General features: G+C 39.1%; 1 protein-coding gene across 1 annotated transcript; it reads right to left on the bottom strand.

The window, feature by feature from the left end:
- Positions 1 to 20,655: 20,655 nt before the first annotated feature.
- On the bottom strand, positions 20,656 to 22,350 carry LOC127679986 (Kruppel-like factor 18). Its single transcript, XM_052175547.1, has one exon. It carries the CDS (start codon positions 22,348 to 22,350, stop codon positions 20,656 to 20,658), a length of 1,695 nt encoding a protein of 564 aa, XP_052031507.1.
- Between the last annotated feature and the right edge of the window lie 701 nt (positions 22,351 to 23,051).

Below are 23,051 nucleotides of genomic sequence, written 5' to 3'. Positions count from 1 at the left end.
AATCAGATGCCTGCAATATCTCAGTATCCCAGTATTCCCATGTATACTTGCTAATGATCTCTTTCTTTGCCTTACCTCCTGTATTTGTCAGGGTTCTCTAGAAGAGCAGAACTTGTTTTTTTGTTTTGTTTTGTTTTGTTTTGTTTTTTTGTTGTTTTTTTTGTTTTGTTTTCGTTTTTTTTTGTTTTGTTTTTGTTTTTGTTTTGTTTTTTGTTTTTTGTTTTTTTTTGTTTTTTTTTTTTTGAGACAGGGTTTCTCTGTATAGGCCTGGCTATCCTGGAACTTACTCTGCAGAGCATGCTGGCCTTGAACTCAGAAATTGGCCTGATTCTTCCTCCTAGAGTGTTGGGACTACAGGTGTGCACCACCACCACCCAGCAAGAAGCAGAACTTATACAATGCGTTTTTCTATACATTTATAAAGGCAATGATTTGTTAAAATGGCTTATATAGGTTGTGCTAACCCTAAAACAACAATGGTTCCATGTGGTCTACTAGAGTAAGAATCTACTACTTGTCCAGTTGCAGAGGATGTATGTCTCAGTTGATCAGTTTTTATGATTATGACAATCATTATTATTTAATCTTTATTTTAACAGTCCAAGCTTTATTCCCCTCCAGCTCTACCCACTGATTATTCCACATACTAAATCTCCCACCCACTCCTGTCTCTAAGAGGATGACTCCACACTACCACATAAGACCTCCCCACACTCTGGGGTTCCAAGTCTGTCAAGAGATAGTTACATCTTCTCTGACTGAGTCCAGACCTGGCAGTCCTCTTCTGAATATAGGTGGGGGGCCTCCTACCAGCTGGTTAATGCTCCCTAATTGGTGGCTCAGTGTCTGAGATTTCCCAGAAATCAAGGTCAGTTGAGACTGCTGGTCCTCATATGGGATCACGCTCTGCCACAGCTTCTTCCAGCTATTTCCTAATTCCATCACAGGGATCACCAGCTTCTGTAGAGTGGTTGGATGTAACTATCTGCATCTGACTCAGCTGCTTGGTGGGCCTGTCAGAAGACACTCAGGATAGGTGCCCCTATTTGTAAGCACACCAGTATTACTGTCAGGACTTGGGGTGTTCCCCTGAGCTGGATCAGAATTTGATCTTATTACTAGAACTCTTTTGCTCAGTCATTTCCCCATTTCTGTCCTTCTAATTCATTCATATAGGAACAATTCAGCGTGAGAGCATTTGACTGTGGATGGCAACCACATTTCTCCACTTGATGCCATGTCTTTCTTCAGGAGGTCAACTCTAGAAGTTTCTTCTCCCTACTTATGGGCAGTTCAGCTAAGGTCCCTCCCTTTGAGTCCTGAGAGTTTCTTTCCTCCCGGGTGTCTGATACATTCTAGAGTGTCCCCCACCTCCACCTCTTGAGCCTGGTTGTTTCCATTCTTTCTGTTGCCCCTAGGGCTTCAGTATTTTTCCCCATGCCACCCAATACCTGATCTTGTTCCCCTTTCCCCCTCACTGTCCCTCTCTCACCCTGTCCCCTCCCTCCCTCTGCTCTCTGTGGTTGATTTGTTCTCCCTTCTAAGTGGAACTGAGGCATTCTTATTTCGGTTTGTTAACCTTCTTGAGTTCTGTGGATTGTACCCTAGGTATTCTGCACATTTTTTGGCTTCCATCCACTTATTAATGCATACATACCATGCATGTTTTTTTGGGTTTGAGTTAGTTTACTCCGGATAGTATTTTCTATTTGTATACATTTACATGCAAAACTCTGGATATCCTCATTCTTAATGGTTCTGTAGTATCCCACCCTGTACATAAACCACATTTTCTGTATCCATTCTTTTGCTGGAGGACATCTGGATTTGTTCCAGCTTCTGGCTATCACAAATAAAGCAAATATGAACATAGTGGAACAAGTGCTGCTGTAACATGGTGGGGCAACTTTTGGGTATAAGCCCAAGAATGCTATAACTTGGTCTTCAGGTATATCTATTTCGAATATTCTGAGGAACTTCAGGATTGATTTCCAGAGTGGTTGTATAAATTTGCAATTCCAGCAGAAATAGAGGAGTGTTTGCTTTCTCCACATCCTTGCCAGCATTGTTGTCACCTGAGTTTTTGATTTTAGCCATTCTGACTGGTATGAGGTAGAATCTCATTGTTGTTTTTATTTGCATTTCCCTGATGACTAAGAACTTTGAAAATATCTTTAAGTACTTGTCAGCCATGCACTAGTGTTCTGTTGTGAATTATCGGTTTAGTTCTATACTCCATTTTTTGATTGTGTTGTTTTGATATTTTCAGTTTAGCCTTAAGAAACCAAATATTTTAAGTTCAGACTCCATTTTAGAGACCCTGACCTAATTTTAAACTCAGGTAAACTAACAGGCTGGTGTCAAGGTCCAGCCTCCAAATTGATCCCTAACAAAACTGGTCCCTAGTTCCATTCTCTATGCTAATTCCAACAAGATGAGCTTTTGCAGTTTACAGACTCAACAAGACCTACATCTCCAGATTATTTCCCCAACAAACCTGCCCTCCAGGTGACAAGCCTACCACTTGCCTAATGATGACCAATACAGAGTAGAGCAGAAATTAAGTTTATGATATGACTCCCAGCACAAGGCAATTATGTTAAAGGACACAGTAACTTTCCAATTCGATGATTACACATAAACTCTGTTTGTTGCTTACTATAAAGCCTTTCCCAGAAACATATTCATGGGTCTGCCACCAAAACCATCCTCTGTGATGGTGGGGCAGTGAGAGGTTGAGGGGTTGGGTGGAAGCTATCTTAAACAGATTAAATATCCTGGTGTGTGTTGCATCAGATCTGAGACTGTCTGGTTTTTCTGACGATCTGTAATATTTCAACATCACTACTGTTTTGAGTTTTTTATATGTTTTGGACATTAGGTCCAGGCATTATAGTATAGGCCTTTAATCCCAGCACTCAGGAAACACTGGCAGGCAGAGTTCAAGGCCACCCCAATACTGAAGCAGTTCCATGTTTAAAAAATAATGCTTAGGACCAGACATGGTGATATATACCTTTATTCCCAGAACTCACTTGATAGGAACATGCAGATCTCTGAGTTCATAGTGAGTTTACAAAACAAGTCCCAGGACAGCAAATCCTAAGTAGTAAGGATTTAATAGAATAAGGGAGACATGTTCCAGCCACAGGAAGTAGCAAGTTGCAAGAACTTTAGCCCTCTGGCACTAGCTTTACACTCAAATATAGAAAGGATTACAGGGACAATGCTGGCTGGTAGAGCTAAGAAATTAATAGTGATAAAAAGAGGCCATTTTACTGATTTGAAATCTTCTGTGCAGTGTTTTCTGAGAATATAAAGAAGCTGTGATTCAGAGATAACTAAGACTGTAACTAGTGCTGCATCTGAACTTAGTAATGTAAAACATTCCCCTGGGTAGTAATGCTTTGGAAGACATTTAGGGGCCATGGAGTTGGGGGTTTGAGAGTTGATGCAGAAACCACACAATCACCAATCTCAGTCAGACAGGGATTATTTATTGAATCCACACCCTAATACTTACTGTTTATATCAGGTACATAATTCATGTGTTTGAATAAGCCAATGAGGCCACGGAATAGAATGCAGTGATTAAAATGTGCTTGGCCTAGTGAGTCTCATTATGAAGAGTTGTTTCCTTTTTGGAGTATGTGTGGCCCTGTTGAAGAAAGTGTGTCACAGCTGGGCATGATGGTGCATGCCTGTAATCCCAGCCCTTGGGAGGCAGAGGCAGGTGGATTTCAGAATTCAAGGCCAACCTGGTGGACAGAGTGAGTTCTAAGACAGGCAGGACTACACAGAGAATCCCTCTCTCTACAAAGCTAAAAAAAAAAAAGTAAACAAAACAAAAGATAAAAGGAAGTGTGTCACTATTGTGGTGGGCTTTGATGTTCCAATGCTCTAACTCTACCCAATGTGTGATGGGAGTCCTGTCCAGGCTGCCTTTGGATGAAGAAATAGACACTTGCCTTGGTCATGGTATGTTTTCACAGCAGTAAAACCCTAAGAAAGAAATTGCTACCAGTTGAAAGATATTGCTCTTACAGGCCTAACCATGCTTTTGTTTAGAAGAATGTGTGACTTTGGATTTGGAAAGGCATGGAATATTTTAAGTGTGGCTTAATCAGCCATCCTAATAGGAGTATGGAAGAATTTGTCAATTTGAATGATTTTATCTGTGCATACCTGGCCCAAGAGGTTTTAGTGAAGACCTTCATTATTTGGTCTTGAGACTGATTTTTGTAGTAATTTTGTGAAGTATGTGGCTTGGTTTTGCCCTTATCTGATGTGTCTGAGTAAGGCTATGGTGAAGAGGCTCCAATTAATTGCATTGACAAACAAAGTCTCAACAAAGCACAGGAGAGAAATTTTTCTGTTTAAGTCTCATTAAGAACATTTTGAACAAGCATAGAAAGTTTCGAATGGGAAAATATTAAATACATGCTTCTCATCTTAAAGAGGTGCCAGGAAGTGAAATGGAGCCAAATCCTGTGTTATAGGACAGAGAATATTGAGAGAGTGGGACTTTGAGGCAAGAATATCCCTAGTGAAAGTTAGATCAAGGAATTCTGCTACATACCTTCAATCCCAGCAGATAAAGCCATTCAGCTTCCTGAGTTAAAGGCCAGCCTGGGACAGAGCAAGATTTAGGTGAAGAAAAGCTTAAGTCCAGGCTTGGTGGTACATACCTTATTTCCAGGAGGCAGGCAAGTAGATCTCTGAGTTCAAGGTCAATCTACAGACCAAGATCTAGGACAAAAAAGCACAGAGAGGGAAGGAGTTGGAAAACAGTAATCTAGAGATAATGTAATCGGCCATGTTCCAGTTCCTGTAAGCAGCAGAACGTGGCTGCTCCAGCCATGTGTCTGTAGCTTTAGAATCAAGAATAGAAGGAACAAGTGGGATGACGATTGATGCTGGATAGATGAATCCTAGAAATTAGTGGTTATTAAGAAGAGACCAGCATCACTGAGGTGAAATATTCTGGGAATCATTTTCTTGGAGCACAAGAAGATGTATTCCAGAAATAGCAAGGCTGTAGCTCATGTTTCATCTGACATTGGTAATTTGTAAGAGCCACACAGGTAGTACTCGTTTAAAAGTATGAAGGGGTCATGTTGAACAGCCAAGGACTTGTGCTGTGAGATGCCATGGAAGGTTATTGGTGAAGGTGCAGCCTTAGTTGATATTTAGTGCCCAGGATTGAAGGGGTCATGCAAAGAATTTGAGTCTTGGCACCATGAAGAGCCAATGAGAGGCTATTGATAAAGCATAGTTGCAACAGAAGACCCAATGTATTGGAGATGCCAGTACCATGGAATGTTCAAGAAGAACATCCCTTGCAGAGGAGAGGATCAACCTGATCTTAGACTGCTAAAGGGGACAGAGTTGGAGACCAAAAAATGCTCTTTGAAAAAGCCCAGAAGAGACCAATTGGGGATGCCACAACATTTAAAGAAGAAGCTAAAGCACTGAATGTGTCTTAGCCAACCCAAAATGTTTGAGATGCCAGATCTGTCGGCTATCTGCTAAGGAAAGCTGCTAACAGAGAGTAGAGCAAGCCCAGGAGAAGGAAATGTTTGTAGTCCACAAAGATGAAAAAGGAGTTGGAGATATGAAGACTTCTTTGACATTAGCCACAGAGGTGCAGAATTTGGAGTTTGCCAAGCTAGTTTCCTGCCTTGCTTTGGGAATTACACTTAAGTGATTGGATGCATCACTGAAGAGACATTGAACTTTGGACAGTTGTTTGATTTTATCAGTTGTTGAGACTGCTAAAGACTATGGGGAATTTTGAATTTGGACTAAATATATTTTGTATTATGCCATGACTAGGTATATGAACAAGCCTATGTAGGCCAGGAAGTGAAATGTGATAGTTTGTATCTGCTATGCCCAGGGAGTGGTACTATTAAAAGTTGTGTCCCTGTTGGAATAGATGTGTCACTGTGGGTGTGGACCCTAAGAACCTCATCCCAACTGCCTGGAAACCAGCATTCTGCTAGCCACCTTCAGATGAAGATGTGGAAATCTCACCTCCTCCTAGAGCATGCCTGCCTGGATGCTGCCATTGTATTCCTTGATGATACTGGAATTCCTCCTCTGAACTTATAAGCCAGTTCAACAATCAACTGCTGTCCTTTGTAAGACTGGCCTTGGTGAGGGTGTCAATTCACAGCAGCAAAAACCCAACTAAGGTACCCATTTAAAGTTCTTTTTTCTATCATCTATCTATCTATCTTTCTCTATATTTACATAGATTATAGATTTTTGAAGTGTTAGTTATCCTTCTTCTCTACATACATCTATACTCTACAGTCCCATCACTTACTCCACCTAAACTTCTTTTTCTATTATTTTTATTTTCACTCCATATCATCTGTATTTTACCTCCACTCTCTTAGTAAGCCCACCTCTTAGGTCTTTACTGTTTCCTAACTTCTTTGAGCACTAAGATATAACCCACACATAGAAATTTCAGAGCTAGAGTCCATACATGACAGAGAGATTTCAACATTGTTTTTCCAGGTCTTCATTACCAAAACCAGAGTGGATATTTCCATTGGTATCTGTTTCCCTGCAGATTTCAAATTTTAAATTTTTAATTGCTGAACAATATTCAATTGTCCAAATATATAGTATTTTTCTTCATTTTGTTCATTAATGAACACCCAGGTTTTCCCCAATCTTCTGGATACTGTGAATATAGCAGCTATGGACAAGATTAAGACACATCTTGATAGTGGGATATATATCACTTTGGGTATATGCTCGACAACAGTAAAATCATATGCTATATCTAATTCTAGTTTTTTGTAGAATTTCCCTACTGATTTCCAGAATGGCTGTTTCACTTTCCATTGCTGTCATTTTTCAACTTGGACGTATTGAATGGAATGAGGCAAAATTAGAACACAACTTTATTATTGATTTCCCTAATGGCTACATATGGGAAATAGGAAATTATTTTTCTCATGCCTTTTATTTCTTCTTTGAGAACTCTGTATTTGGTTCTATGTGCTAATATTAGCTGTTTTATTTTCTTGGTGTTTAAACTTTCCCCCACCCGATTCTTGCTATGTTTCTATAGAAATAACTCTCTGTCATATATTACAGCAGCTAAAGTGCTAATTCTATACTGTAGGTTATCTAACTACCCACATGATGATTGTTAGTAGTGTGAGGGTATTGGTTTCATGAAGTTTCACTTTTTAATTATTAATTTTTTTGAACTAATAAAATTTATTTTAAAATATACAACTCAGTATTGACATTTTTAAAGTCATCTAAATGATTTCTAGTAGTTAAATCTCTCTTATATATAAAATAACTTCTAAAAGTAAAAACTAAACGTAATATGCACTCAAAGAATTTTAAAAAGCTATTTGGAACATTAAACATGATAGAAATAGAAAAAATATCTTTTATGAAGTCCTCTATGAAAGGATATTTTATGAATTTCATGATTATATAGAAAAAATTTCATTGCCAAGAAAGAATAATCAGCATAATAATGGCTTCATAGAATAAAATAGATATGTTCCTTCTGTTTCCTTTTTGTGGAATAGTTTGAAGAGTATTGGTATTAGGTCTTCTTTGAAGGTCTGATAAAATTCTGCACAAAAACCTCCTGTTCCTCGACTTAATTTATGGTTCATAGATTTTAATGACTGCTGATATTTCTTTAGGGGTGATGGGCTGATTTTGAAGATTTATCTGATCCTGATTTAACTTTGCTACCTAGAATCTGTCTAGAAAAGTATCCATTTCATCCAGATTTTCTAATTTTGTTGAATATAGGATTTTGTTGTAGGTTCTGATGATATTTTGAATTTCCTCAGTTTCTATTGTTACCTACTTCTTCATTTCTGAGTTGGTTAATCTGGATACTGTCTCTGTGCCTTTTAGTTAGTCTCGCTACGGGTTTATCTATTTTTTTGATTTTCTCTAAGAGCCAAGTCCTGGTCTTGTTCATTCTTTGTATAGTTCTATTTGTTTCAACTTCATTGATGTTAGCCCTAAGTTTGATGACTTCCTGCCTTCTACTCCTCTTGGGTTTATAAGGTTCATTCTGTTTTAAAGCTTTCAGGTGTGCTGTTCAGCTGCTAGTGTATGCGCTTTCCAGCTTCTTTTTGGAGGCACTCAGTGCTATGAGATTTCCTCTTAGCACTGCATTCATTGTGTCCCATAAATTTGGGTATGTTGTGCTTTCATTTTCATTAAATTCTAAAGTCTTTAATTTCTTTATTTCTCCCGAGACCAAGTTATTATTGAGTAGGGCATTGTTTAGCTTCCATGGGTATGTGGGCTTTCTGATGTTTTTCTTGCTATTGAAGACAAGCCTTAGTCAATGGTGATCTGATGAGATGAGTTCAATCTTCTATCTGTTGAGGACTGTTTTGGGAACAAGTATATGGTTAATTTTGGAGAAGGTACCATGAGGTGCTGGAAAGAAGCTGTATTCTTTCCTTTTAGGATGAAATGCCCTATAGATATCTGTCAAATCCATTTGGTCCATAATTTCTGTTACCTTCAATGTGTCTCTGTTTAATTTGTGTTTCCATGATCTGTCCATTGATGAGACTCAGGTGTTGAAGTCTCCCACTATTATAGTGTGAAGTACAATGTACACTTTGACCTTTAGTAGATTATTTTTGTTATGAATGTGTCGCCCTTGCATCCGGTGCATAGATATTTAAAATTAAGTGAAAAATGTCTTTCCTCATCCTTTTTGAATATTCCTGGGTGAAAGTTACTTTTATTCAGTATGAGAATGTCTCTTCCAGCTTGTTTCTTGGGACCATTTGCTTGGAAGATTGTTTTCCAGTCCTTTAATGTAAAGTAGTGACTTTCTTTGACACTGAGAGGCTTTTCCTGTATGCAACAAAATGTTGGGTCCTGTTTATGCATCCAGTCAGTTAGTGTATGTCTGTTTATTGTGGAATTGAGCCCATTGATGTTAAGAGATATTTACTAAGTACTATTGATTGTTGCTTCCTGTTATTTTTGTTGTTGAAGGTTGAAATATGTTTGTGTGGCTATATTTTGGCTTTGCTGAAAGAGGATTATTTTCTTGCATTTTTCTAGCATGTAGTTCCCCGCCTTTTGTTAAAGGATTCCATCTATTATCTTTTGTAGGTCTTGATGTATGGAAAGATGTTGTTTAAAATTTTTTTTATCAGGGAACATCTTGACTTCTCCAGCTATGATAATTAAGAGTTTTGCTGGGTATAGTAGCATGGGCTGGCATTTGTATTTTCTTTGGTTCTGTATGACATCCGCCCAGGATCTTCTGGCTTTTGTAGTCTCCAGCGAGAAGTCTGGTGTAATTCTGAATGCTCTGACTTTATCTGTTACTTAACCTTTTTCAGTTACTGCTTTTAATATTCTTTCTTGCATTTTGTGTTTTGAGTATTATGTGGCAGGAGGAAGTTTTGTTAGGCTCCTGTCTTTTTGGAGTTCTGTAGGCTTCTTTTATGTTCATGGGCATGTATTTCTATAGGTTAGGAGAGTTTTCTTCTATAATTTTGTTGAAAATATTTACTGGCCATTTAAATTGGGAATCTTCAGTTTCTTCTAATCCTATTATTCTTAGGATTTGTCTTTTCATTTTGTCCTGGATTTCCCAGATGTTTTGGCTTAGGACCTTTTTACATTTTGCATTTTCTTTGACTCTTTTGACAATGTTTTCTATGGTATTTTCTGCACCTGAGATTCTCTCTTCTATCTCTTTTATTTTGTTGATGATGCTTGTATCTTTATCTCCTGATCTAGTTCATAGGTATTCTATCTGCAGGGTTCTCTCTCTTTGAGATTTCTTTATTGTTTCTATTTCATGTTTGAGATCGTATATGGTTTTGCTCAGTTCCTTCCTGTGCTTGATTGTGCTTTCCTGTATTTCTTTAAGGGGTTTTGGTGTTTCCTCTTTAAGGGCTTCTAACTGTTTAACTGGGTTTTCCTGTTGTTGGGAACCAGAGAGCTTGGCTCAATGCCCCCAGATGAGCTGTTTGCACAGGTTTCTTGAGAGCAAAACATCCCATGGCTTAGCTTGATTCCTGCTCTCCTGCCTGGTGTTGTATGGACTTCCCAGGTGCCTGACCTATGGCTGTAATTGATTTTTCCTGTTCCCTTCCCTGGCCTCTAGTATATATATTGCTGGACTCACAGTAAAGCTTTGGCATTCTCCCTACAGAATGACCCATGTCTGTGTTTTTTGTTAATCCTCCAGTGCTATGCCTGATACTTGATACAGTGGCAAGCACAGGTGCTGTTGTCCTGTATTTCTTTGACTGAGATATTTATGTCCTGCTTAATGTCCTGAATCATTATCATGAGATGTGATTTTAAATAAGAGTCTTGCTTTTATGATATGTTGGTGTATCCTGGAATCACTGTGGTGGTAAAAAGTGGGTTCTGATACTTTGCATATGCCAAGTAGCTTTGGGTTCTGTTGCTTATGTTCCTGTACTTGCCTCTTGCCAACTAGTTATCCCTGGTGTTAATTGGTCTTTCTCTCTCTGCCTGTGGCTTGTCCCTCCCACAAGCCTGTGTGTCAGAAATCCTGGGATACCAGTTCACTCTGGGAAGCATTTGGATAATGATAATGATATCCCACTTGCTGGTCACCCTTTCACCAAACACCCTTCCCATGATATCCCACTTCCCAGCTACCTGTCCACAATCTTGCCATCTCACATCTGCCTCCCGCCCCCTTTTGTCTGTGTGAAGGCGATTTTACAGCCACCTACACTTCTCCCAGCCTACTGCCTAGTATACCCATACACTGTGACATTAAACTTCCCCAGGTCCACTGTCCTCTCCTCCCATTGCCGTCAGGCAAGTCCATGCTCTGCTACACCTGTATCTGGTGCCAGGGATCCATCCAAGTTCATTCCGTAGTTGATGGTCTAGACTCTGGGAGAACTGGGTAGTTAAGCAAGCCTATGTTGTTCTTCCAACGGGGTTGCAATCTCCCTCTGCTCCACCAGTTCTCTCAGCTCCCTCACCAGGACCCTGAGCTCAGTACAATGGTTGGCTCCAAGCATCCATATCTGTATTGAGCAGTTGCTGACCTAACCCTCCAAGGATCTATCATACTAGTTTCCTGTCAGCAAGTGAGTCTTGACTGCAGCAGTGTTGGGTTTGTCATCTGCAGACATGATGGATCCCTTGGTGGGGCAGTCCCAGGAAGGCCAGTCTTTCAATCCCTGTTCCTTTCCTCTGTTCTTCCTTTGGACAGGAAAGGCTCCTGGTGGAAGGATGGGGTCACACTGGCATCTCAATGTTTTTAACCCAGAAATGTTCCTATTGCCACTCTTTAAAGACTATTGTGAATAGTCTTCATTTTCAATGTGTTTTATTATTTGCTCAGAAGTCTATTGTTTGTTAGTTTCAGTTTTTGCTTTTGTGTTTGTGTGTGTGTGTTGTATTTTATCTTGATAATTTGCAGAATGTGTTTAATAGCTGTAACAATTTCTTTTTTTAGAATTTGTTTTTGTTTTGATGTACAACATCAGTACATCATTTCTTACTCCTTTTTCTTTCCTTCCTCAAATCTCTCTCGTATATATTTTATCTCTTTCGAATTTGTGTCCTCTTTTATCACATTAAGTGTTGTTACATACAGACATATATGTGTGTGTCTGTGCACATATATATTCCTACATATATCCTGCTTGAACTATGTGTTACTTTTATATATTTTAGAAAATGAATACTTCATCATTTACTGTTTTTTTTTTACATATAAGAGTGATTTGTCTGTGTTAATGTGTGTATACTACATCCATTCACTGCCCAGGAAAGCTAGAAGAGGGCTTTGGATTGCCTTTAACAGTAGATACAGAGGATAATGAGACATCCTATGCATGCTGGGAACAAACTCTATTCTTCTTCAAGAGCAGCAAATTCTCATAACCAGTGAACCATCTATCTCTCCCTACGTTTAAGAGACTTAAGGGTTTTGATATACAGGAGCTCCTGGGGACTAGATCACCAACCAAAGAACCATGGCTCTTTGGTGGATCCCATGGCTTTGGCCATGTAAGTGGCAGAAGATGGCCTTGTTGGACATAAGTGGGAGGAACAGCCCTTGTGCCTCAGGGATTTCATGCCCTAATATAGGGGAAAGCCAGGGCAGAAAGGCAAGAGTGTGTGTGTGGGTGGTAGAGATGCAGGAGGAGGAGGGATGGGATAGGGGTTCCAGAGAGGAGACCTGTAAAGGAGATGGCATTTGAAATGTAAATAAAGAAAATATCCAATGGAGAAAAAAATGTTGTTGATATCATTACAAGACCAAATTCCTCTCTGTGACATCAAGTCTCTGTAGCTGCATTGTTGGAATCACTTCTCGCCATCAAACCTATTCTGTATTAGCCTGGCAGTTCTGGACAGGACACTATTATCTCTTATCTCAATGGCTTTGCATGTTTTGTTATTGTTGTTGTTGCCTGTTTTTTCATTAATTGCTTAAAGACTATATGGTATTGTCCGTCTCCTATTACTATTAAAATAATTACAATGTTTTTTCATATATAATTTGACAATCATTCATACCATTGTACTGTCAGAATTTCATGTAATTCTATAACTTCAATGAATTTAGGGATATATTTTATTTATTTTTTAATAGAGAAATTTAATAAATTAATTATTAAATAAAAATAAATATTCAATGAAGAAAACTCATCACAGATATAGCAGCACTTTTATTACTTGCCTTACAATTAAAATACATTGAACTACACATATTTAAATTTTCATAATATACTTCATTATTTAAAACATTTTTAAATCTAAATATATTTTATCATATTCTTTTCCTCCTCTAACTCCTTCCAGATTCTATTCCTGTTCCTACCCACCCAACTTTTAAATTCTTTCTCCAAAGAAAAAATAAAAATTTCAACACACACCTACAAAATAAATAAATAAATAAAAAGCATCCAAAAAAAAAAAAGAAAGAAGGAAAGAGAGAGAAAGAAAGAAACCAAAGAAAACTCACCTGCAGTTAAAAAAAAAAGCACACATGCAAAATAATATGTAACCCATTGTTGGTCAGTCTGAACATGAGGCCTTCCCTGTAGTGGTTGATCTGTCTGGTGTGACTCCACTGGAGAAAACAGATTGACCTTTTTAGTGTGTCTAAATGAAATTTCAGTTGCTAACTTTTTCTCGGTAGTTAGATTTCCATTTATTTATTTATCAGTTTGGCGGTTCCTCTGATAATTGGACATAGTAGTACCTGAGGACCCAGATATAACACTCCTGGGCATATACCCAGAAGTTGCTCCAACATGTAATAAGGACACATTCTCCACTAGGTTCATAGCAGGTTTATTTATAACAGACAGAAGCTGGAAAGAGGCAGGATGTCCCTCAAGAGAGGAATGGATACAGAAAATGTGGTACCTTTAAACAATGGAGTGCTACTTAGCTATTAAATCAATGTCTTCATGAAATTCTTAGGCAAATGGATGGAGCTAGAAAATAACATTCTGAGTGACTTAACCTAGTCAATCACTAAAGAATATATATGGTATGCTCACTAATAAGTGAATATTGCCCCAGAAGGTAGGAATACCCAAGATATAATTCACAGACAGCATGAAATTCAAGAAGAAGGAAAACCAAAGTGTGGACACTTTGGTCCTTCTTAAAAGGGGTACAAAACACCTATGGGAGGAAATACAGAGACAGTGTGTAGCAGATTGAAGGAAAACCATCCAGAGACTGCCATTCATGGGGATCCATTCAATATACAATTAAGGAACCCAGACACTATCGTGGAACAGGATTGAAGATCCAAAAATGAACCCACACACCTATGGCCAATTGATTCTCGACAAAGAGGCTGAAAACATCCAATGGAAAACAGATAGCCTTTTCAACAAATGGTGCTGGTTCAAGTGGAGGTCAGCATGCAGAAGAATGTGAATTGATCCATCCTTGTCTCCTGTACTAAGCTCAAATCCAAATGGATCAAGGACCTCCACAGAAAGCCAGATACTCTAAAGCTAATAGAAAAGAAAATGGAGAAGACCCTTGAGAACATGGGTACAGGGAGAAAGTTTCTGAACAGAACACCAATAGAGTATGCTCTAAGAGCAAGAATTGGCAAATGGGACCTCATAAAATTACAGAGTTTCTGTAAGGCAAAGGACACCATCAAGAGGACAAATCGGCAACCAACAAATTGGGAAAAGATCTTCACCAATCCTACATCAGATAGAGGCCTAATATCCAATATATATAAACAACTCAAGAAGTTAGAGTCCAGAAAACCAAACAAGCCTATTAAAAAATGGGGTACACAGTTAAACAAAGAATTCTCACCTGAAGAACTTCGGATGGAAGAGAAGCATCTTAAAAAATGCTCAACTTCATTAGTCATTAGGGAAATGCAAATCAAAACAACCCTGAGATTTCACCTTATACCAGTCAGAATGGCTAAGATTAAAAATTCAGGAGACAGCAGGTGTTGCAGAGGGTATGGAGAAAGAGGAACACTCCTCCACTGCTGGTGGGGTTTCAAATTGGTACAACCACTCTGGAAATCAGTCTGGCGGTCCCCTGAAAACTGGGCACCTCACTTCCAGAAGATCCTGCTATACCACTCCTGGGCATATACCCAGAGGATTCCCCACCATGTAATAAGGATACATGTTCATAGCAGCCCTATTTATAATTGCCAGATGCTGGAAAGAACCCAGGTATCCCTCAACAGAAGAGTGGGTGCAAAAATGTGGTATATCTACACAATGGAGTACTATTCAGCCTTTAGAAACAATGAATTCATGAAATTCTTAGGCAAATGGATGGAGCTAGAGAACATCATACTAAGTGAGGTAACCTAGACTCGAAAGTGAATCATGGTATGCACTCATTAATAAGTGGATATTAACCTAGAAAACTGGAATACCAAAAACATAATCTACACATCAAATGAGGTACAAGAAGGAAGAAAGAGTGGCCCCTTGTTCTGGAAAGACTCAGTGAAGCAGTATTCAGCAAAACCAGAACGGGGAAGTGGGAAGGGGTCGGTGGGAGGACAGGGGGAGAGAAGGGGGCTCATGGGACTTTCAGGGAGTACGGGGGCTAGAAAAGGAGAAATCATTTGAAATGTAAATGAAAAATATATCGAATAAAAAAAATTTTAAACAAAAAAAACCAAAAAAAATTTTTTTTTAATGACTCCTGATATTTCGTTAGGGATTATGGGCCTATTTTGAAGATTTGTATGATCCTGATTTAACTTTGTTACCTGGAATCTGTCTAGAAAAGTATCCATTTCATCCAGATTTTCTAATTTTGTTGAATATAGGATTTTGTTGTAGGTTCTGATGATATTTTGAATTTCCTCAGTTTCTATTGTTATCTCCTCCTTCATTTCTTATTTGGTTAATTTGGATACTGTCTCTGTGCCTTTTAGTTAGTCTGGCTAAGGGTTTATCTATCTTTTTGATTTTCTCTAAGAGCCAATTCCTGGTCTTGTTCATTCTTTCTATAGTTCTATTTGTTTCAACTTCATTGATGTTAGCCCTAAGTGTGATGACTTCCTGCCTTCTACTCCTCTTGGGTGTATAAGGTTCTTTCTGTTTTAAAGCTTTCAGGTGTGCTGTTCAGATTCTAGTGTATGCGCTCTCCAGCTTCTTTTTGGAAGCACTTGGTACTATGAGTTTTCCTCTTAGCACTGCATTCATTGTGTCCCCTAAATTTGGGTATGTTGTGCTTTCATTTTCATTAAATTCTAAAAAGTCTTTAATTTCTTTATTTCTTCCATGACCAAGTTATTATCGAGTCTTACTTTTATGATGTGTTGGTGTATCCTGGAATCACTGTGGTGGAAAAAAAATGGGTTCTGATACTTTGCATATGCCAAGTAGCTTTGGGTTCTGTTGCTTATGTTCATGTACTTGTCTCTTGCCAACTAGTTATCCCTGGTGTTAGTTGGTCTTTCTCTCTCTGCCTGTGGCTTGTCCCACCCACAAGCCTGTGTGTCAGAAATCCTGGAATACCAGTTCCTCTAGGAAACATTTGGATAATGATAATAATATCCCACTTGCTGGTGACCCTTTCACCAAACACCCTTCCCATGATATCCCACTTCCCAGTAACCCCTCCACATTCTTGCCATCCCACATCTCCCGTCCCACAACCACCCCCCCACCCCTTTGTGTCTGTGAAGGTGATTTTACACCCACCTTCATTCTTCCCAGCCTACTGCTGCAGTATACCCACACACTGGGGCATTAAACTTCCCCAGGTTCAAGGTCCTCTCCTCCCATTGCTGTCAGGCAAGTCCATGCTCTGCTACACATGTATCTGGTGCCATCGATACCTTCAAGTTCATTCCCTAGTAGATGGTCTAGACTCTGGGAGAACTGGGTAGTTATGCAAGCCTATATTGTTCTTCCAACAGGGTTGCAATCTCCCTCTGCTCCTCCTGTTCTGTCAGCTCCACCACCAAGTTCCCTGAGCTCAGTATGATGGTTGGCTCCAAGCATCCATATCTGTATAGATCAGTTGCTGACCTGACCTCCCAAGGATCTATCATACTAGTTTACTGTCAACAGGTGAGTCTTGACTGCAGGAGTGTTGGGTTTGTCATCTGCAGACATGGTGGATCCCCTGCTTGGGCAGTCCCAGGAAGGCCAGTCTTTCAAACCCTGTTCCTTTCCCCCTGTTCTTCCTTTGGACAGGAAAGGCTCCTGGTGGAAGGATGGGGTCACACAGGCATCTCAATGTTTTTAACCCAGAAATGTTCCTATTGCCACTCTTTAAAGACTATTGTGAATAGGATTTATTTTCAATGTGTTTTGTTATTTGCTAAGAAGACTATTGTGTGGGGGTTTTATTTTTTGGTTTTGTGTGTGTGTGTGTGTGTGTGTGTGTGTGTGTTGAATTTTATCTTGACAATTTGCAGAATGTGTTTAATAGCTGTAACATATTCTCTTTTTAGTATTTGTTTTTGTTTTGATGTACAACATCAGTACATCCTTTATTACTCCTTTTTCTTTCCTTCCTCAAATCTCTCTCATATATATTTTATCTTTTGAATTTATGTCCTCTTTTATTACATTAAGTGTTGCTACACACAGACATATGTATGTGTATGTTTGTGTGTGTGTGTGTGTTTGTGTATATATATATATATATATATATATATCCTGTTTGACCTGTGTGTTACTTTTATATGTTTTAGAAAATGAATATTTCATCATTTACTGTTTTTTATTTACATACAAGAGTGATTTGTCTGTGTTAATGTGTGTATACTACATGCATTCAATGCCCAAGAAAGCTACAAGAGGGCTTTGGATTGCTTTGAACGGTAGATACAGGGGATAATGAGACATCCTATGCATTCTAGGAACAAACTCTATTCTTCTGCAACAGCAGCAAATTCTCATAACCAGTGAACCATCTCTCTCTCCCTAGGTTTAAGAGTTTTCTTCTCAGGTGTTTACTGTCTTCTTTTTTTTTCCTTTATTTGGGGGGGGGGGATATAAGTTTATGTTACCTGCAAATAGATATTATTTGACTTCTTCCCTCTTATTGTATTCCCTGTATCTCTTTTTCTTGCTTTATTACTCTAGCTAAGATTTGAAACTTTATATTTAACAGACGTAAGAGTTTTGATATCTAGGAGCTCCTCAGGACTGGACCACCAACCAAAGAGTACACATGGAGGATCCCATGGCTCTGCCCACATAAGTGGCAGAAGATGGCCTTGTTGGACATAAGTGGAAGAAACAGCCCTTGTGCCTGATAGATTTCATGCCCTAATATAGGGGAATGCCAGGGTAGAAAGGCAGTAGTGGGTGTGTGGGTGGTGGAGATGCAGGAGGAGGAGGGATGGGATAGGGGTTCCAGAGAGGAGACCTGGAAAGGGGATGACATTTGAAATGTAAATAAAGAAAATATCCAGTGGAGGAAAAAAATGTTGTTGATATCATTACAAGACCAAATTCCTCTCTGTGACATCAAGTCTCTGTAGCTGCATTGTTGGAATCACTTCTTCCCATCAAACCTATTCTGTTAGCCTGGCAGTTCTGGACAGGACACTAATATCTCTTATCTCAATGGCTTTGCATGTTCTGTTATTGTTGTTGTTGCCTGTTTTTTCATTAATTGCTTAAAGACTATATGGTGTTTTCCATCTACTATTACTAATAAATAATTACAATCTTTTTTCATATATAATTTGAAAATCATTCATACCATTGTACTGTCAGAATTTCATGTAATTCTTTAACTTCAATAGATTTAGGGATATATTTTATTTATTTTAATAGAGAAATTTAATAAATAAGTTATTAAATAAAAATAAATATTCAAGTAAGAAAACTCATCACAGATATAACAGCACTTTTATTAATTGCCTTATAATTAAAATACATTGAACTACACATATTTAAATTTTCATAATATACCTCATACTTTAAAACATTTTTAAATCTAAATATATTTTTAAGATATTCTTTTCCTCCTCTAACTCCTTCCAGATTGTATTCCTGTTCCTTCCCACCCAACTTTTAAATTCCTTCTCCAAAGAAAAAACAAAAAAATTAATGCACACACACACCAAAAAAAAATCAAAAGCATCAAAAAAAAAAAAAAACAAAACAAAACAAAGAAAACTAACCTGTAATTTAAAAAAAAAGCACACATGCAAAATCACATGTAACCCATTTTTGGTAAGTCACCTACTTCTGAACATGAGGCCTTCCCTGTAGTGCTTGATCTGTCTGGTGTGACTCCACTGAAGAAAACAGATTGACCTCTTTTAGTGTGTCTAAATGAAATTTCAGTTGCTAACTTTTTCACAGTAGTTAGATTTCCATTTATTTATTTATCAGTTTGGCAGTTCCTCTGAAAATTGGACATAGTAGTACCTGAGGACCCAGATATAACACTCCTGGGCCTATACCCAGAAGTTGCTCCAACATGTAATAAGGACACATGCTCCACTAGGTTCATAGCAGGTTTATTTATAACAGACAGAAGCTGGAAAGAGCCAGGATGTCCCTCAAGAGAGGAATGGATACAGAAAATGTGGTACCTTTAAACAATGGAGTACTACTTAGCTTTTAAATCAATGTCTTCATGAAATTCTTAGGCAAATGGATGGAGCTAGAAAATAACATTCTGAGTGACTTAAACCAGTCAATCACTAAAGAACACATATGGTATGCTCACTGATAAGTGAATATTGCCCCAGAAGGCAGGAATACCCAAGATATAATAGAGACCACATGAAGTTCAAGAAGAAGGAAAACCAAAGTGTGGACACTTTGGTCCTTCTTAAAAGGGGTACAAAATACCTATGGGAGGATATACAGAGACAGTGTGTAGCAGATTGAAGGAAAACCATCCAGAGACTGCCATATCTGGGGATCCATTCAATATACAATTACCGAACCCAGACACTATTGTGGATGCCAAGAAGTTCTAACTGACAGGAGCCTGATATAGTTGTCTTCTGAGGGGTTCTGCCAGTGCCTGCCAAATACAGAGTGGATGCTCTTAGCCTACCATTGAACTGAGCACAGGCTTCCCAATGGAGGAGCTAGAGAAAGGACCCTAGGAGCTGATGGGGTTTACAGCCCCATAGGAGGAATAACAACATGAACAAATGAGGACTCCCCGAGCTCCTAGGGATTTAGCCACCAACCACAGAGTACACATGGAGGGACCAATGGCCCCAGTTGCATATATAGCAGAGGATGGGGTGGTCAGGTGTCAATGAGAGGAAAAGTCCTTGCACATGTGGAAAAGTGAGGGAAAAAGAGGGAAAAAGTGGAAAGGGGATAACATTTGAAATGTAAATAAAATAAATATCTAATAAAAATTTAAACAATAAATACAAAAGAAAAACAAAAAGTCTCACAGGCCCTGCCACTGCTCTATCTGATGGAATTAATTTCTGGTTTGTTGTTTTGTCCTTTGGAATGTGTAAAATGGAGCATTACCCAGAATATAGTCTATCTTTAGGATTTTCAAGTTGGGTGGAGGAAAGTTGTGTGTTTGTTTTGTTTTTGTATTTGCCATTGTATATGATGATACATGAGTGTGGTTTTAATTTGAGATTTTGCATTGGGCAAGCACAATGACTCTTCTTCACTTGTCTGAATTCACCTAAATTTCTTCAGGGAAATATCTCCACATCTAGTTCAATTGGACTGTTGGATTTTCATAATATTGAGATTTTTCACTTCCTTTGTCACACATGTGTTTTGTGAATATTTGAGTTGGAGGCAGCATGTTTATCACTTTTAGTGATTTTCAAGCAAACATTTTTTGAACACACTGAAGTTATTATGTCTTCCTATTATGAACATGGCATTTGATTTCAAATTCAGGAATGTGAACTGAGACAATGAAAAGTTCCCTACTTTTTAAAGTATTTATAATTTTATGTTTAATTGATAATAAAATTTCAGTGTATACAATTTTGATTCAGGCTAGCTACACGTTTGTCATTACATCTCTGCTTTCCTTGAAAAAAAATCTGCTGGGAATATTTGAGTGAGTCCATTGCTGGGGCCCACTATTATCCCCAAAGTACTTGATTAGTGGTCAGGTATGGTGACTGAGAAGAAGGAAGAAATATGTTAGTGTAATATGATATGGTATGGGGAGGGGAGTGGGCATTCAGGTTGCAGTAGTGGGTGATGTTTGAAGATGGATCCTCTGATGCTTTTTGAGATAATCGGGTCTGGAATAGCTTTTGTTGCACATGTCACAGGGGTAGGGCCTCTCCCCACTGTGCTTTTGCTTGTGTCTCTTGAGATCTTCTGAGCGGAAGAATTTCCATTTGCATCCAGGCTCATCACAGGCATAATCCTTCTGACGTGTGTGTTTCTTCATGTGGTTTTTGAGGTGGTGAGACTTTTTGTATGATTTCTGACAATCCTGGTAGGTACAGGCGAAGCTCTTCAAAGGATGAGGGTTCTTCCGGGACACTGGGCTCTTGGTCTTGGTGTCTAACTTCATCTCTGCATGTTGTACCTGGACCAAACTGGAAGCTGAAGAGTTTTCCTGAGGTTGTCTTTGGACCAAAGGGGAACTTGAAGGATAAGGGTTTTCATCCACATATGAGGCTTGGGGACTAAGTGAAGTCACCTGCCAATCAAGGCTTCCTTCCAGATTGGGTGTTCCATTCTGACTTGGGCAGACATTTTCATCAAAAGAGGTCTTTATCTGACCCAAATAGAATATCTCTTCAGAACTGGGACTTGTCTCTGAATGGCTAGCCAGGTTCTCTTCTGGACTGTATGTTGTCCTCTTATACCCATGAAGAGTTGTGTCAAAACTGGAAGTCTCTTTCTGAAACTCATAGAAAGACTGGCCAGCAATTGAAATTGATACCTGGTGATTCACAGTCAAATCCTGGTCACATCTGTACCCTGATGAATGATACCCAGAGAGGGAGTGCTCACCACTGAGGAGATTCTCTTGATCTTTGGAGACATTCTGAACACTGAAGGATTTCATTTGGTCATTTGTTTGGTCACAGTTAATTCTCATCTGAGGCTCAGAGAAAACCTGGTTTCCATTTGGCAGTATCATCTGATCTCCATAGTATTCATTGTCAGCTACTGGGCTCTCCTGGTGATTCCTAAAACGATTCTGTTCAGAAAAGGATGTTATGATTTGATTGGGATAAAGGGCCTGTGTATAACTGGGTGATGTCATCTGATTCCCATAGAGAGTCAGATGCCCTCCATTCCTTGGTGTCACCTGATTGTAGTTGGTCTGGTTACCATGGAAAGGCATCTCATGTTCACCACTGAAAATCTGGTCATGTTTAGAAGCAAGGGAGTGATCTACATTTGGGTCCTGGAGAGCATGACTTCCTGAAAGCACCTTTTGATGATTACCAAAGTTAATCCTGGGATTCAAACACATTTCTGTATTTGTGAACAAGAGAGTCTTGTCAGAGTTCATTGTCCTCTTCCAGTAGCCTTCATTGTAGAGAGTATCCCTGGTGTCAAGTTCTGCTCTCTTCTGGGAATGAGAAAGGCATGTCTTCGGGGTGCTGTTGAGCTGCATGTGCTGAGGGCCTGCAGGGGAGATTTTCTGCTCAGCAGACACAACTTGCTGGTACCAAAAAGAGGTCTCACTTGGCTCTCCAAACAGGAAATCATTGGCTTCTCCCAGGTGTGCTGTTGAACTCAGAGTACAGGCTGCATCTTGGTTGCTACAGGATGTTGATGCCATCACTGTTTGTTTCCAGTTAGGCATATCTGAGCTCTGACCTGAAATAAGCTGGCTGGACTCCATAGGGGAAGGTTGGGTATTCCAGGATCCTGGCTGGGAAGCAACTGTGTTTTCTGCCATCTCCATATAGGCTTCACAGAAGGTGTAGGAACTCTCCATGTTCTTACACTGTTGGGAAAAGGAGAACACTGGGCTGAACTAGATATGCCACTGTGAGAGCTTAAAGTCCTTGAGAATACACACATTCAGTGGACAGACAGAAGTTACATGGTAGAAAGAAGGCTGAAAATGTGTGCTGGATGCCAGGGCTTCACACGTTCTTTGGTTCTGATGAATGTGGAATGGTCAAGTAAAATTCAACTCTATTGCTCTGAGGTCTCCTTGTATAAAACTCATCCTGAGGTGGTCAGAAGTTATGATTCTATGATTTGGTAGACCATACCTTTCAGTGGGTAGGGCCTCATATCTAGAGAGCTTATTTAAACATTTCATCCCAGGCTCATAGAACTCAGAAGGTGCTCCCAGCTAACCAGCCTCTTAGGTTCTTGTGTGTTAGCTTGCCTACTACCATTTACTTAATGGCCAATGCGCACCTTCAATATTGTACTCATCCATCTTGGAAGAGAATGTGGTATAGGATTTTTGGGGGCAATTGTGGTGGGTTTGTAAAGCAGTAGTAGAATTCATGTGAGGGTTGTTTTGGATGAAGATTGTAAATTAATATAATATTGTATGGTGTTGTTGAAACCTCTTGCAATGGAGAGTTATAGTGCATATGATGGTAATCTCAATAATGGGAATCTCAATACATGACCTGGTGTGGCCAA

This window comes from Apodemus sylvaticus, chromosome 3 (assembly GCF_947179515.1).
Source record: "Apodemus sylvaticus chromosome 3, mApoSyl1.1, whole genome shotgun sequence".
In the NCBI taxonomy this organism is placed as follows: domain Eukaryota; kingdom Metazoa; phylum Chordata; class Mammalia; order Rodentia; family Muridae; genus Apodemus; species Apodemus sylvaticus.
This window is presented reverse-complemented; position numbering and strand designations above follow the sequence as displayed.